General features: G+C 45.7%; 3 protein-coding genes across 5 annotated transcripts; 2 read left to right on the top strand and 1 right to left on the bottom strand.

Annotated features, from left to right (window-relative positions):
• Positions 1-4: 4 nt before the first annotated feature.
• On the top strand, positions 5-5,509 carry LOC135390968 (cyanocobalamin reductase / alkylcobalamin dealkylase-like). Its single transcript, XM_064620987.1, has 4 exons — positions 5-309; positions 692-886; positions 1,817-1,975; positions 3,981-5,509. The coding sequence occupies exons 1-4, from the start codon at positions 235-237 to the stop codon at positions 4,287-4,289; spliced, it is 738 nt and encodes a 245-aa protein (XP_064477057.1). The 5' UTR covers positions 5-234; the 3' UTR covers positions 4,290-5,509.
• LOC135390967 (zinc finger protein 367-like) lies at positions 5,494-7,877 on the bottom strand. The gene is made up of 4 exons (XM_064620986.1): positions 7,423-7,877; positions 6,703-6,822; positions 6,503-6,641; positions 5,494-5,888 (listed from the first exon to the last, which is right to left on the bottom strand). Exons 1-4 carry the CDS (start codon positions 7,757-7,759, stop codon positions 5,660-5,662), a joined length of 825 nt encoding a protein of 274 aa, XP_064477056.1. The 5' UTR covers positions 7,760-7,877; the 3' UTR covers positions 5,494-5,659.
• A 154-nt stretch (positions 7,878-8,031) lies between these two features.
• On the top strand, positions 8,032-14,859 carry LOC135390965 (SERPINE1 mRNA-binding protein 1-like). 3 transcript variants are annotated; one of them, XM_064620981.1, is made up of 7 exons: positions 8,032-8,397; positions 11,378-11,531; positions 11,896-12,051; positions 12,448-12,516; positions 12,611-12,715; positions 13,402-13,651; positions 14,145-14,859. In XM_064620981.1, the coding sequence occupies exons 1-7, from the start codon at positions 8,148-8,150 to the stop codon at positions 14,397-14,399; spliced, it is 1,239 nt and encodes a 412-aa protein (XP_064477051.1). In that variant the 5' UTR covers positions 8,032-8,147; the 3' UTR covers positions 14,400-14,859. The 3 variants fall into 3 exon arrangements, with proteins under 3 accessions (XP_064477051.1, XP_064477050.1, XP_064477053.1); XM_064620980.1 differs by having other exon boundaries at positions 8,033-8,397; positions 12,445-12,516; XM_064620983.1 differs by having other exon boundaries at positions 8,033-8,397; positions 12,445-12,516; positions 13,402-13,624.
• The last annotated feature ends 255 nt before the right edge of the window (positions 14,860-15,114 follow it).

The following is a 15,114-nucleotide window of genomic DNA, read 5'->3' on the forward strand; positions in this document are numbered from 1 at the left end:
ATTCCACCCATTATCCAGTATCTCCGCCACAAGGCGCCTCTGGTGCACCACTGTTTCGACTGTTTCTTGTGTTGTTTTTTGCGCAACCGGCTCTCGCGCTTCAAACCACGTGTAGGCCATTGTAATATCGTAATATGTTACCACTCCACGTAATAGAGTTGATCGCGCGTAACTAGGCCGAGGTCACTACAAATTTTCCCGATTCCAAGGCGGCACGACCTTGGCATTATTGGGATGGAGTTGAATGCTATAACTGGCACGCTGGATGAGATCCTGAGCCCATACGCGATAGAAGTTCATCCTTTTAAGGCAAGTAAACCACTCTAAGTTATCAACGGTGACCTTTTTCTTGTTGTTATTAACAGCCGGGAAGATTACAATTACTACCTCTCCCCGTGTTGGGGGAAGTCAAATGTTGGTCCTGTGCGTCGCGGTACGTAGTGGGGATCAAGTTGCCGACACGGTAAAGGTGTTCTGCTTGCGTGTCCGTGTATTTACCTGTTATCGCGCTGTGTTTACGGGAGCGCGAAAAGCGTGAAGATGGGAGAATGTGTGTTTTGGGATGTTCACCATCAGCACCTAAAAGGAAAAAGAAAAACAATCTTGGAAAGAACTGCATTCCCTTTTCGTTCAAGCTCGGTTCAAAACCTTCGTTCTCTCTCTCTCTCTCTCTCTCTCTTTTTTTCCTCAGGTATCGTGGTACAACGAGTGTGTGCCGGGACAGTTCAAATTTGTTCACCATCCTGATACTTTGTGCTATGTTGCGGTCAGTACACCATCAACATTCGAAAAAGCCTTCCTGCCCTTAGTCCTCAGCAGTGAAGGGTTGGCACTCAAGGATCCCTTTGATGAGTGCATGACTCTCTGCTTCTCCAGAGTGAAAGAGGTGAGACGGGAAGAAAAATCTTTCTGGAATAACAAGATTGATTACACGAATTGCTTCACCTCAGTCACCTATAGCAAGAAAAATATGGGAGGGGTTCTGTGGGAACTTTAGATGGGGGGCAGGATTTCACCCTCATTTTCTCTCACCAAAATGCACTACAAAATGTACGACTTTGGAGTGGGCTGAACCCCCGAAAATATCAGTCTAGCTACACCACTGCATCTGCAGTACCAAAGTAAACACACTCACTGTAATAAGGAACACCACAAGCAGGCAGTGCTGCTGGAAACTCTGACTGAAAATTTGCTAGACAGATCTTTAAAAGTTGCTAGACAGATCTTTAAAAGTTGCTAGATCAACTTTTAATGTCGCTAGAAATGTCTCGAGATAAGTTGCGATCTCAACATGGGTGCTTCTGGCACAGCATAAATGCGAAACTGACTTAGTAGAAGCAAGAGGGGCTGAAAGTAATTAATTCAGCCACATACAAGGTAAACATCCACTTCTTAACCTGCACACCTTTATAATCACAAAGCGAAGATTATACATCATCAACACGATGTAGACACCAACCAGTCCAATTCATGAATCGCTGAAAAAAAAACAAGCACCTTTTTTTTTCATTCCTTTTAAAAGAGCACCAATGCAGCCTCATGCTTGGCTAACCTTTCCTATGTGCTTTCTTTCCAAAACAGCTAACAGATTATCTCCCTATCTTTTCTTCAGGTAAAACATGTCTGTAACGAGAAGCGCCTGTTACCTTACTTAATAGGTTAAGGAAGGTTGAATCACCGCAGGCGCATAAGCGACGTGGAGCTAACAAAAAGCTGCTGCTGGGAGGCATTTTAAAAACATTTTAGGATTGCTAATTGCATTATACAGGTGACACTGAAAGCATGTAACATTATTGAAGAAAATCCTGTTCCTCAGGTATTTCCAGAAGGATATGTACAAGTGATTCAGGACTTTGAACTCCATCCAAACCGTCGCCCTAAGGCGCTCATGCAGACGGCCAGTCATGTGTCGGGTGCAGCTTACTACTACACGTGCAAAGGGGTAGACTTCCAAGACGTTTCCCCAAAGGATAAAGTGAGTATGACTGGCACACAAATACTTCTTTTATGCACGATGTTTTTACATTCCCTGCAAATGCTACAATTATTCTCTAACAGGAATGTATCAGAATCCCCCACCTCCCCCAGTAGGATGACCCACATACACTTTATGCTTCGGTTGCTTCAGTTTAAGATTATGCACTGCTGTTTCAAAGCACACGGTCTACTGCCGAAGCACACAGGATGCAATTTTACACTGACCTGGTATATTGAATCTCGCTTCAGTCGCCTTTGAGGTGCCCAGAAGATCGTTCCAAGAGCACCCCATATTAAAAAATTGAGATTTTTTTAATTGATGAAGAGTTTCACTGTTTTTATTTCGAACTTTTTTTTCTCTCTGTCGATAATTTGCGCCCGGGGTGACCGCCCCTACAGCCACCCTCACGCCGCGCCACTGCTGTTACGGTCAACAAATTCCAAAATTTCAGTGTCCTCAAAACTGTCACAAATGATAATGCTTTTATGAGGTCATTCACAAACAAAAAAAAGAGACTCATAAAGTGAGTGTCGCTACAGAGTGTGAATGTCTTAGGATACCAAAGCACTTATACAGGCAACATTTAGATTCATGTAAGTGACAAATACATATAGGAGCCGCCGTGCTACAGCCATGCAGTGTCCTGCACGTTGATATGCTGATTTGGATACTAGCAGTCGTGGATAAGTTGCTCAAAAAAGTAACAAAGTTACAGTTATGGTTTGTCTCCAAAAATAGTAACCGTGTTTAAATAGTGAAAAAACTTGCAAACAGTTACTGTTTTTTGAAATGTAACTAGGTGAAGCTAGAGATACCACGTTAAAGTAACTTAGTTACATTACAGTTACCTTCTAAGTAAAGAAAAAGCAGAATAAATGTAACTCTCAAAAGGTTTGTTCTTGCACTTGTACTGTCCTCGTTATACCGTGTTATAAACATAGGATTTGCCATGAGCCTTAACAGCAGCACGGTGGGAGTTAGTTTAGATCATCCTGGCTACGTGTGAGATTTTAAAAATCGTGGGGAAAAAATTTTTAATTTTTTGTTAGGAAAAACGACGTGGAAAATATTGCCATACCTGAGTAACCTAGTCGTAACTACATTTTACAGTTACTTTTGTATAAAAGTAACTAGTTAGTTGCAAGTTACTTATAAGTTAGTTACTACCCAAGACTGAGTACTAGACTGACAAAGTAAGTTTGTCCCTGCAGCCTTAGCCATCCAAAACACCCTTACGCTGCGCTCACACGGGGCAACTTTTTCCAGCAATTCAAACCAACATCTTATGAGACAATGCAATGTACGCGTTCACATGTAGCAAGTCGGTAGCTCAACCCATGAGCAATCTTGCAGCAATCTGAAGGCGTAAGTTCGAGCCCAACTGATGGTGCCTTTTCTTCAACTGCCATTATGCAAGCCCAAGTCAGTTTATTTTTCCAAAAGATCATCATTATCTTCAAAAAATGCCGGTTGATATGTTTATGTGGCATTAGTTTAACAAAAAAAGTTATTTCTCAGCTACACCTGCAGGATTTCAACCCATGCCAGGTAGTAGGTAGTGCAAACGAAGTCGCATCACGCCTTCAGGTGTCACATGGCAATGCTCCTCTCGCTGATTGGCTGATGCACGAGCAACTTCTGAGGATTTCGCTCAGCGACTGAGTTGGTAATGTCAGCCGATTGCCAGCAATTAACAAATTGCTCATAGGTGCTGGAAAAGGTTGCCCCGTGTGAACACAGCCTTAGAAACAGGTACAGCCACTGGTTCGTTGTCCTTACGCCTCCCTCAAAACAGAGCATTGACTACGCTTCTGATTTTGAGTTACTAGGTCCTCAGTTCAGCTCTGCTTCAGTTTCTGCTTATATATATATATTTTTTTTTTCAAACAACAACATGTTTGGAAGTGTGACGATAAAAAAGGACTGCTATGTTCTGCTCAATGAATCTCTTGAAATACATTTGGAGGACAACAACTAAATGGCTCGCAACAAACCCTTTCAGAAACTGCTGGGCGTCTGCATCCACCCAAAGTACGGAGGCTGGTTTGCCCTACGTGCGGTCCTGCTCTTCCCAGAGGTGCAGGTGCCCCACCTGGAACGACGACAGCCCATCGACGTAGTAGGCACGTTCGAGCGGAGGCTGGAGCTGCTCAAGCTCTTCAACTTTCACTGGAGGGACGGCCGCTATAGGGACATTGTTGAAGTGCAAGAAAAGTATTCGGACAAGCAGCGAGAGTATTTTGCTGCCACTCCGGGGCAACGCTGGACCCTCATCGAGAAGTGGCGACGTGAGACCCGCAACGTTGCTTGAACGAGGTCCCATTCATTGTTCAGTGCAAGATCAGTCATGGGGAGGAAAATCCGAGTACACTTTCCTCGAACCATTTTTAGCACCGGTGAATGCGCGATTCACGTGCCTCCAAAAACCACATCCGTGTGTTTGTTGTATGTGTTCACTTTGCATGTTAATTTAAGCATCACCAAAGCATGGTAGAGACACATTTCTTGCAACATGCTTTTGAGAAGTCCAGTGCCCGCTTCTACGAACATTGAGAAGATTCCTCAGTGGTGCCCTCAGTAGTTTCTGTAGTACTTCAGGCATGCGCTATTGTCCTCAACGTTCCCCACGACTCCCTCAATTTTAACAGAACTTCCCTAGCGTACCAGAGATCCCTGGAGCGCGCCTGCTTCTCGTGGGCTACATCTATGGGCTATGGGAAGAAATATGTCGATACCTGGGTTTCCGACCACTTTGTTACAAGCGGTACTTCTGCAAAAAGAACGTGAACAAAAAAAACTGAGAGATTAATGCTGGCTACACCAGTTCACTGTTTATGCACCCAAGAAACTGCATTAAAATGATGCAGTCACCTGGACTTGGAACATAAGAATCTCTGCTACCTGTGATATCTCTAAGCCCTAGAGGCCCCCATTCAATACATATGAGCGCACATTGTGTGGCCAGCTAATAGCAGCATGTGATAGTGTGTGAGAATCCATTTTGGATTGGGAGGCAGTATAACTTGTTTGTGCAACATAATATACATATCAAACGTGGAGATTCAGAGATTCAAAGTATGTCTTACATAAGGAGATTATATGTTGTTGCTTTTTTCCATGTTGAAAGTGAAAGAATGCCCATGTTTGTTGTTATTTTTGGAGAGTATGTACATAGTGTTGAAATGATACGTAGGTGTGGTAAGTGGAATTTGCACTGCAGCTCCTTGATGAGAAAAAAATCAAAAGGACTGGAAAATGTCAGGGTTCCCCCAACCCTGAAAGTGGCATTTTCAAAAGCTAGGGGGAACCATGTAGGTAGTGGTCTGTCATTGCTCCTTTAAAGTAGAGAGGCAGTAGTTTCAATTAGCAAAAATCTAAATGTGTTACTCAATCCGTACCTAAAATGGTTAGGAACAAGGGGATATGCATAGGAAGTACCCATTTTAGGTGCAGCCCGGTAAAATGCCTGTGGAAGCATGTTACTTGTCTGACTATGGCTAGAATAAAGAAACCTGTTGAACCAACATAAAACTGATATTTATTTCATATTACATATGTACAAACTGTTGTCTGTCCCTGCAACAGTTAGAGTTGTCATTGCAAACTATAATAGTCTCGAGCACAGCCGATGCCATCCACATCCATAACTCTTCAGCACGTTTCATGCTGCAGAGACACCTGTCAGAGTGGTGACTTCCTTTTCCTCAAATCTAGGGGTTCTTGGCAAGGCTCGAAAAGCGGTGCCTTGGGTGTTGCAGATGCCAGCTCCATAAGGGCGAGTGCCCCTAGTATGTCTTCGCTTTCGTTCTTGCTTCGAAGTACTTCCTCATCAATGATGGCCTGCCGCTCCAGTTCCTGCTTGAGTTTCCTCACTTTCCCCGAACCTCGCTGGCGACGTTCCTTTTGATACCTGCGACGAAATTTCCGTCGAGGATGAAGCAACAGCAATGCAACTGCTTTGTTGCCACCGTATTGCTAAAAGAAACAGGCTAGTGTGCGGACAACTCGCTCATAGCAACATCATGCCTTACGGAATGACGCGACCAGACCACAGTTCAGCGGCGTGTCCTGACGTGATCTGCATTCCGTATGGCACATCACAGAAGGACCTCCTTCCTGTGAACGTCTTTTGCCCAGAATTTTTTTCTAGGCCTGTAACTGCTGCCAACAGGCCATTTCTACGTACACGCGTATTTTAGGCTGAGACTTCATGACACTTTGTACTCGGTAATGCCCGAGAGGTGCTTTCAATTTCTCTGTATGTCTTTCCTTGCTACATTGCCACGTCCCCAACAACACCGAATATCCTCTAGATGTCCGAATAATGTCCTAAAGAATTCGTACGTCCGATGGATATCCGAGTGATATCCGTCAGACGTGTGAATCCGCTGGGACATTATTTGTACGTCCAGAGGATATTCGGTGTTGTTGGGTGTGTGTGGAAGTGGTTCATACTGCTTGCACTTCATCTTTTACTGAGAAATTTATCGGAGGGGGACAATAGTGACACATAAGGAGACCTACTTCTCAAGCCAGAGCAGCACAGCCTGGCTCTTATTCTCGCTGTCAGCCAGCTGGAGTGCATTTGCTTCGTCCCTCTCCAGCACCGCAAACGGATGAGTGCTGCAGTGCCTGTTGGCATGGGTAAACCTGCGCAGGCAGTCTGAAGACAGACACACACATAAGAACAGGCATTCATTAAAGATACCACTTCAATAATATACCTGGATGGGAGCACTTGAATGGCTTTTCTCCTGTATGCAACCTTTGGTGGGTCTTCAGTTGTCCGCTCTGTGCAAATGACCGCTTACAGTTTGGGTAATCACACTTGTATGGTTTTTCTCCTGAAACAGGGACATTTACAATGAGAATGCTGTCTTGTGATGTCATTCCGTCGCAATGCAATGTCCGACGCCAAGTGGGTCAGAGGCCGAATGTCATGCTTTTATTAAATGTGACATCGTCCAACTAAAATTAAAATTATCATTTTCGATGCTCTAGTGGCCCAGACAGCTGTCTAAACCTTACACAATTTCGAAAAGTCCTGCAAGGCACAAAATTCATTAGACCAAATTGGCGGGCTAAGTACTAAACGATCCAAAGAGACGAAAAGGCGCCACTGCAGAAAAATTAACGGTGTAAAAAGCATGCAGCAGTTGCCTTTTTTACGCAAAGGAGCAACAAAATGTGTGCAAAAAAAAAGTGCATTTCTTCCAATCAACAGCACGGTAGCCGACATTGACCTTTAAAGCCTTTGTTTTCGATACCCTCATGGATGCCTTTTAAATTCGGAAATGTTGCCTGCCTGGAAGTCTAAAGAGTCCATCTTACCACCATTATGACTCACTACATTAGTCATCCAGGAATACGCAAGAACTCAAATGCCATGCAGCAGTTAACAGAGAAAATGTATTTTTAGAGGTGTTGCGTTTTTGGCGCCTTACCTGTATGAGTCCTAACGTGGGCTTGCAAAGATTTTTCTCGCGGGAATACCCTGTTGCAGACATTGCATTTGATTGCACTTGGTGACGAAGATCCTTCCAAAATGAGTGAGGTAATTTCATCCAGTCGTGGCCTTCCTCTTCGTAGCTGTTCGTTTGACTTTGGGGTTGTAGGTGCCGGCCTCGGGGTGCTTTCGGGGCTCATGTCCAGATCCTTCTCCACTTCTTTATGCCAATTCCAGGGATAAATGGCCAAGTCCTTTAAAGTGGGGCAGGATGGAGACGTGTCATTCAGTCTCCTACGTTTTGGGCTAACGCAAGAAGGACGTTCCGCAGACATTGTGCACTATGGAAAAAGCGCGCCACACCGAGCAGATGCTCCACACAAGCATGTGCCTGCAAGATTTGGGGAAGGGACGAACTTCGCGCCACTTGCGTTGCGATTCCGGTGACTCCTGGGTAATGACCCACATTTAGAATGCACGCGCTGAGAAACTTTTTCTGTTGTACTATAGTTTAAATTTTACAGGAATGATGAAATAAATATCCCAATTCAGTATTCTTGAAGAAAAATTTTTACCCTCGCTTGTCACCTTCTCTACCTCTAAATTTACCCAGCATGCACGGCGCTTCGTTTACCTCGCCATTTTGTATGATTTCGCGGGAAGGAGTAAAATTGGTCAGATTTTAATCGAAAGGCATCCTCCGATCGGAGTGGCCATCTGACCATGGAGAATTCGTACGGTATTGGTGTGAAGAATAGATATGAACTATTTTATGATGACGACGAGGACCCAGTGGAATTGCTCCGACAGCAGGAGGAAGAGAAAGAGAAGCGGAAGGCAGAGAAGATCACATCAAAGGACAAGTCTAAAGGCACCAAGAGCGTGAAGCCACCTCCGAGCTCAACCACAAAGAAAATCCCCAAGGAAATCCCAGTAAACAAGTCTCAGGAACGCGCTGCACCACAGCGAGACGGTAAGCGCAACTGCGTTTTATCTCTTCGTTAAGACCATAAGCCTAACTACACGGATATCTGATCAGTGTGCGCGAAGATTGATTGTGAAGAGTGGCAGTAAGATGTTGAATGACACCCTTGGTTCGTGTATTACAAATGTGCAACGATATGTGAACTAAAAGTCATGTTCGCAGTTGTGCGCAACTTGGTGAACAAGGCATGGCCGCACATTGTGGACATATCTGGAGCACGCAGTCGCGAACACCTCTGAAGCGCCAAATTGTGGGCCTGAGGTTGCGAAAGAAATGCCGGTCATCGCGCTCTCGTTGAGTGTTTTCTGACTGTCAATTTCTTTTGCCACAGATCACCACTTCGGTGACCCCTGATTATGGCAAACTTCAGGGTGGTGAAGTAGCACGTGCTTTTAGGCTCTGCTTTGTTTGTGGTGTTCTGTTTGTCACCTCGTCTAGCTGCACTGTAAGGTTGTTTTAGTTGCATTCTCGCCTACTGCATACTCTGTGCAACACACTGATCATTGATGATCATTGATCAGCGTGAACTTTGCAGCTTGAAAGTTGTGGTGGTGCTTCGTTTCAAAACACTGCGGTGGAGTGAAAATATGACTCCCTGTCGGCACAAAAACGTATCTGGTCGTGATCTCTTAATAACCTCCCCCCACTACCACCACTTCATTAACCTCCATGCGGTGCTCATGGGATCCCTCATCTTGAGATGTGCATTCGCGGGGCATGTCGGTACCGGCTTTAGCTCCATTGCACTGAAGCTACGCCAGCTCTCCTATCAGGCCTGCGATATTATTTTACCCTCAAACGACATGAGATAATCATGTTGTCATTCGAGCAATTAAAATTATTACATTGGAAGTTGCACATCTGCGATGGGCGTGCAAGTCCTATTGCAAGCCGTTTCAATTTACGAACGAGGACTGCAACTGTTGTCCTGTAGTGCATCTTTGAATCGCTGCTGAACAGACCTTTCATTCAGTTCAGGCACTTGTGAGAGCAAGCAGTCTTTGTATGATGATAATCTGCAAAGCCAGTGTTGTGTCTGAAGATTGTGGTTGGATTGTGTGTTGACTGTGGGGTGAACTGATAGGATAGATGATATGCAGTTCTCTGGCACTTCACATCCAACAAATGCGTTTGCCAAGTGGGATGCATTTTGTCCTGCACGACGTATTTTGGAAAATAATTTTTACTTAACCGGAAGATGGCAGCTGGCCTTGCAGTCATAGCCTACATCAGTTTTGCCTTCCTGCAAGCACATCTCAGATTCTGAGACACTCAAACTCTGTTGCATGTCATTTCTTCTGTTAGATTGAAATGTCTTAAAGGGACTGAGAAGGCTGATAAAGCGGTAGAAGTTTAGTATTATTCCGAAAGCTTCTAACTTGGACACTTCATGCACGTAATGGCTCTATAACACATTGCATAGTTATTTAGCAATAGACTATTTTAGGGTGCATTGTGTCCAGCGAAGTTAGTGTCATGAGTAGAAAAACTCCCAATATATGCTTGAAATAATGCACCGAAAATCTTCTAAATATGCAGTAAAAATCCTGAATAGATGCAATGTTTTTATTGCCCTTGGTACAAAAGCAATGCACCAAATACCTATTCTAAAAAAAATTAGCATTTTATTAGGGATCACACGGTAAAATAAAGCTCCCTGTGTTCTGCAGCGCAATGCTTTGGCCACAGATCGAAATCCTGGGGCTGACGGCTTTGCGTCACAGTGCCAGTTAAAATGCGAACACCGCCCGTCTTCGTAACAGTGAAGGTGGAGTAAATCCCATCGTGTATTGCACACAGTGGAGGGTGGAGCAGCCAGGGTATGGGCTGAACACTGCGCCTCACCCCTCCAAAACGGAAAATATTCGATCCTGACCAGGATTTTCGCGAAAGAGGGCCCAAAGCTTTCCCGAAACCAACAAAACCATCCATGAAAAAAGAAGTGAGCTCTCGCTCCTCAAAATGTGGTCAAATATGCACCATTGAACGCTTCTGATCGGTCCCAAAGCAAGACCAAAAGTGAAACAACAACAACAACTTTATTATGGGATGGATGGATGGGGAGTTTCATTGCTGGTGGTGATGCAGGGAATGAAATAATGAGCCCCTTCACAATAAGGATCGAAGTCCTGTGGTGTCCAGAAAGGTGAAGAGAGCCTTGAGGGCAGAGCATTGGTGTGCTGGATGGAGCCAGGGACTAAGCAATTTTGTGAGAGAGAGGGGGCGGGAGTCTAGCTCGTTGAGGGATGCGGAGAGTACGGTTCGGGGGACCAAAAGTGTTTTTTCGTAGTCCAGATACGAAACCTTATAGAGAAAAAAAGCATGCATGAAAATCTGTGCTCTAGTCACGAGGAACGTTCAAAACATTTAGTTTTTGCTGACTTTGACTGCTCGACAGATAGTTGGCTAGGAGAGGAGAAATCGAAACGGTTTGGAGACACTGTCCTTTCTGATAAGCAAATCCCCATAGTTCAAAGCGGCGCTAAGCTCTCTGGGGTTTTCTGAAGTCATCTATTGACCTTCAAAGACTGCTCCGCCAAGCGGGTATTGCATGCTCTCTCGTCTGGCAACACCGACGTGACTCGGTCCACCATTTATTGAGGATACACGCAACAAGACTTGAATCAATAGCACTTCATTGTAAAGATGATTGGGACGTTTCATAGCTCAAAACATTTTGTATTACAAACTGCCCATCCATGGGAATCTGCAGGAATTGATGCTGTGCTCACAGCGTTAACAGAAAAGTGCCTTTTGCTGTCCGGTCGACCCAAGCTGGATACAAACAACTGCAGTCAGGAGCCTACAACATAAGTGGAGAGGCAAACAGAGGATGCAGATGCTCCTTCGCATTCCAATTATTTCAACTAAAGTACCCAGGAGTTATCATTCTTCAGAGAAGGTCTTAATAGCTTGGCAATTGGATTTTCACTTCGGTCCATTTAAGTGGTGTTATTTGTCGATGCAGAAAACAACAGAGCGAGGACAACACGGCCCGACCGAGCAGTGAAATTTGCCTCCGGGCCTAGGGATGACCAACGGGACTTTGAGGAACGGAAAAACCGACGCAACAGGGAAGAACGGACCGGACCTGGTTCTGAGAACCGCTTTGATTCCAACAGGTAAGGTAGTAAAACCGGTTGTGGTTGCTGAAGTTGTAGCAGAAACTTTTGGGCATAGTTTAATCTTTTCAGACTCTGCATTCAATTGTATTGTATCAATGTGTTATTACACGTGAGGCAAATAAAAACCCAGCGCATATCACCTTCAACCTCATTCTTGATATTGATATATCGACATATATATCGATATATTGACATATCTTTACCAGCTTTAAGCTTTTGGACTACACGTCATGTCACACAACTTGTCAGGCCATCTTTTTTTCAGTAGCCAATCGGAGGCTTCTTTTCTGGATACCGTTTCTATCATGAACAACGAATAATTTCAGCATTATCTTTTTACTATGGGTGTTGTATGTTGCAGAGACCGTGGGGAAGGGGACCTGAGAAGAGGGGGACGTGGTGGGGGCCTCGGCAGGGGAGGATTCCGAGGTGGACGTGGCCGGGGGGCTCCTGGCCCTCGTGGCTTTGACAGTCGGGGCAAGCGCGAGTTTGACAGGCAGAGCGGCAGTGACAAGAGGTGGGTTTTGATACACGTCCTGGTGCTCAAGCGGGAACCTTTAGTTGCACCATAGTTCGTTATATCGATCGATCAATCAATTGCATGCACCTTCCTGCATGGTATTTGTGTGTGAAAAATACAGCAAGATGTTCTATGAGTTGTAGTGCATGATGAGGTGCATCTGTCACCGACACACAGTTTTTAGCGGTGCACAACATTGTTGCTGCAAGGGTGCCGTCACCTGGCACAAGCTGTTTTTTGTGTGTCTATTTGGGAGTGGCTTTAATCTTCAAGAGTATGCATGGACCTCATATATGCAGATCCTCACAGTGTTTGAACTATGAAGATACTTTATGCAATACTATTTGTGTACCGCAAGTGTTGGGTGACGAACCCTCGTTTCGTGTCCAGTAGCGTCAAGCCCGTGGACAAGAAGGGTGGTGAGGGCCAGTACAACTGGGGCACAGTCCACGATGACCTGGAGTGAGTACCCTCTTTGGAACACCTTACTCTGTCGTTGCACTTGGTGCATTCACGTGCAACCAGCTCTGACAGATCTTGCTCTCCTCGTTGTCAGGGTCCAGCTGAGCCCCTTTGCTGGAGAGGAAGCCGCTACTGGCGACACCAGTGTCCTTGACAAGAGTGGCGAAGAGCACTCTGCTGAAAACGCAGCCGACACAAGGTCAGTTTGCTATGAAGGTTCGTCGTCGTCCCCTTGGTGTTAGACGTGAGCAGCTGTGTTCTACGTCTCTGTCCGCTGGGGAAACAGAAATGAGCGGCAAGTTGTGTGTAGAGCTGGCAGTTTTTTCCTTCCTGCTGTCTCAAGGGCTTGCTGCACATTACGGCTGTAGGGTGTCCTGCAACCATTTTTTGCCTAGAGAGAACGATGGGGTGACACTCCCAAGTCCAGGGTGTCTACCAAACTGGAAAAAGAGAAGGGTCATAAATAAGGCACATTACAAGGTCTCCCTGCTGCAGGGAAAAAAATCTGTTCTCTTAAACAGTAAGGAGAAACATGTGGTACCTGTATTCTGTTTGTTTGAATTCAATAAGTGGTCCGTATTATTCAATAAGCGACCTCTTTTCTGAGTTATCTGTATCAAAACGTAGCAGCAGACAACACGTTGCCTTTGTTTTGGTCAGAGAATTCGCTTGAAATGATCGTCAAAGACCTTGAAAAGTACAGTTCGGTAGACACCCTGGAAGCACAGCACACAAGCACTGTGCGGTATCTTCTATGATTTCATTCATGTCCTTTTGTCGCTCTTGGCACGTATTTGAGTTGTAGCCTCGCGGAAAGTAGTTTAAACCTGCTCCCCTGGGGGTAACCCTGGTCTAATGACGTCGAATGTTGATGAATGATTGTAGCAAAGAAGAAGGTGGAGAGACAGCAGAGGATGAAGCTGCTGCTGCTGCAGCCCGGGAAATGACTTTGGATGAGTACAAGCGTGAGCAAGAGCAGAAGCGTTCCCGCGCCAGCTTCAACATCCGCAAGCCAGGCGAGGGAGAAGAGAATGCCCAATGGAAGAAGATGTATGTGCTCAAGAAGAAGGAAGGGGAGGAAGACGACGAAGAGGAAGATGAGGAGGAGGTGGGCAATGATTTGACATCTTTTGAGGTGATTTTCTGTTGGTTCTCATCTTCTAGTTACTCTTATTTGCCACTTTGATAGGGCGAGGACATGTAGTTTGATAGGAATCTTAAGATATTAGTGTTTTGTTTGCTTTTACATTTTGTTCAAACACCAGCTTTTTCCCAAATGCCTTACATCTTGGATAGATCAGCCTGAATCTGGGTGAAGTGATATCTGTTAGATCTTGCAAGGCGCGCAGATTCATTGCATAAAATCCGGTTTTATCAAGCAAAGACTCTTACAGGTCTGAGCTGAGGTAGTTTGGTGATGTTGGTACTGTTGGAGTAGTGCACCACTAACAATACCGCGTGATACATGTGTTCTGTGAATGTGCTGGAATCATGACCTGATCACTGAGTTAGTTTGCCCTGCTCTGCTGAGATTGTCGATGCGTGCAAAGTGAGGAAGTGCATAATTCTGACATTGAGGGAATTATTATTGAGTGTATTTTTGTGCGTCTGTTCTACATTGCGCGCAGGACGACGACGAGTACGCCAGGCGTGGACGCCAGCGACAGGTCGTCGACATCGAGATCAACTTTGCGGATGCCCGCCGTGGCCGAGGCGGTGGTCGCGGACGCGGGATGGGACGCGGCAGTCGTCCCGGAGGCCCGCAGGGCGATAGGGGCCGCCCCAGGGAACCTCCTGTTCGAGGTGGTGACAGCCACGCCCCCAAGCAGTCGGCTCCAAAGGTAGATGACTGGAACGACTTCCCTTCCCTTGTGACCGCCTGAGCCGCAGAGTTGCAGCAGCAGCAGCGAGATGTTCTGTCCCCGTTTCTTTTTCTCCACTGTTTTTGTTTCTTCCCACCAAGACGCCAGTCTCAATGGAAGGAGTTTGTTTTTTTGTTGAGATCGTCCGTGCAGACGAGACCCAATTTGGCCGGTCCTTGTTGCTCGCTGTAGTGGGGTTAGTGAGTGGCGAGCTCCCGTCCGACAGCCGCACTCGACCACACTGGTGTGGTCGAGGCATACTTTGTGGGCCCACAGACACACACACACATGCAGTTCTTTTGTGGGGTCGGGCGTGCTCTTGCACAGTAGGACTCGACCTAGTTTCGTTTCATCTGTCAGCCATTGCAGTTGGGAGAACAAGAAACGAAGTTAATGTAATTACCAACGAGAAACGAGTTGTGATTGGACGTCACCCTGTAAGTTTTGTTGTCTCGCTGTGGAATTAAAATGTTTTTCTTGACACTCGCTTTATTGATTTTCTCCATCACACCAGCTTCAAGATGGTGCCTGCGTGCAGAGTGGTACTGCTGATGAAGGTGACAGCGAGTGCGGTACAACGAGTAAACATGTTTTAGATGGGCTTGTGTGACCGTATTTGAAATGCGACTGCGCTCAAACGTGTTCCTCACACTCCAGCTCTCTTCCGCTCCGAGACTGTGAGGTGAAACTGGTACTGGCACCGGCTGTGGTGTCTTCTTTCCCGGAGCTTTCTGGC

The sequence above is a fragment of the Ornithodoros turicata genome, chromosome 4 (genome assembly GCF_037126465.1).
Source record: "Ornithodoros turicata isolate Travis chromosome 4, ASM3712646v1, whole genome shotgun sequence".
NCBI classification, from domain to species: domain Eukaryota; kingdom Metazoa; phylum Arthropoda; class Arachnida; order Ixodida; family Argasidae; genus Ornithodoros; species Ornithodoros turicata.

Coding starts and splice junctions, on each gene's coding strand:
- LOC135390968 (XM_064620987.1), top strand. CDS start 235: ATGGAGTTGAATGCTATAACTGGCACGCTGGATGAGATCCTGAGCCCA. Junction 887..1,816: donor GCTTCTCCAGAGTGAAAGAG/GTGAGACGGGAA, acceptor CCTGTTCCTCAG/GTATTTCCAGAAGGATATGT. Junction 1,976..3,980: donor ACGTTTCCCCAAAGGATAAA/GTGAGTATGACT, acceptor AAACCCTTTCAG/AAACTGCTGGGCGTCTGCAT.
- LOC135390967 (XM_064620986.1), bottom strand. CDS start 7,759: ATGTCTGCGGAACGTCCTTCTTGCGTTAGCCCAAAACGTAGGAGACTG. Junction 6,642..6,702: donor ATTCAAGTGCTCCCATCCAG/GTATATTATTGA, acceptor GTCTGTCTTCAG/ACTGCCTGCGCAGGTTTACC. Junction 5,889..6,502: donor GTGCTGCTCTGGCTTGAGAA/GTAGGTCTCCTT, acceptor ATTTCGTCGCAG/GTATCAAAAGGAACGTCGCC.
- LOC135390965 (XM_064620980.1), top strand. CDS start 8,148: ATGGAGAATTCGTACGGTATTGGTGTGAAGAATAGATATGAACTATTT. Junction 8,398..11,377: donor CGCTGCACCACAGCGAGACG/GTAAGCGCAACT, acceptor TTGTCGATGCAG/AAAACAACAGAGCGAGGACA. Junction 12,716..13,401: donor GAAAACGCAGCCGACACAAG/GTCAGTTTGCTA, acceptor GAATGATTGTAG/CAAAGAAGAAGGTGGAGAGA.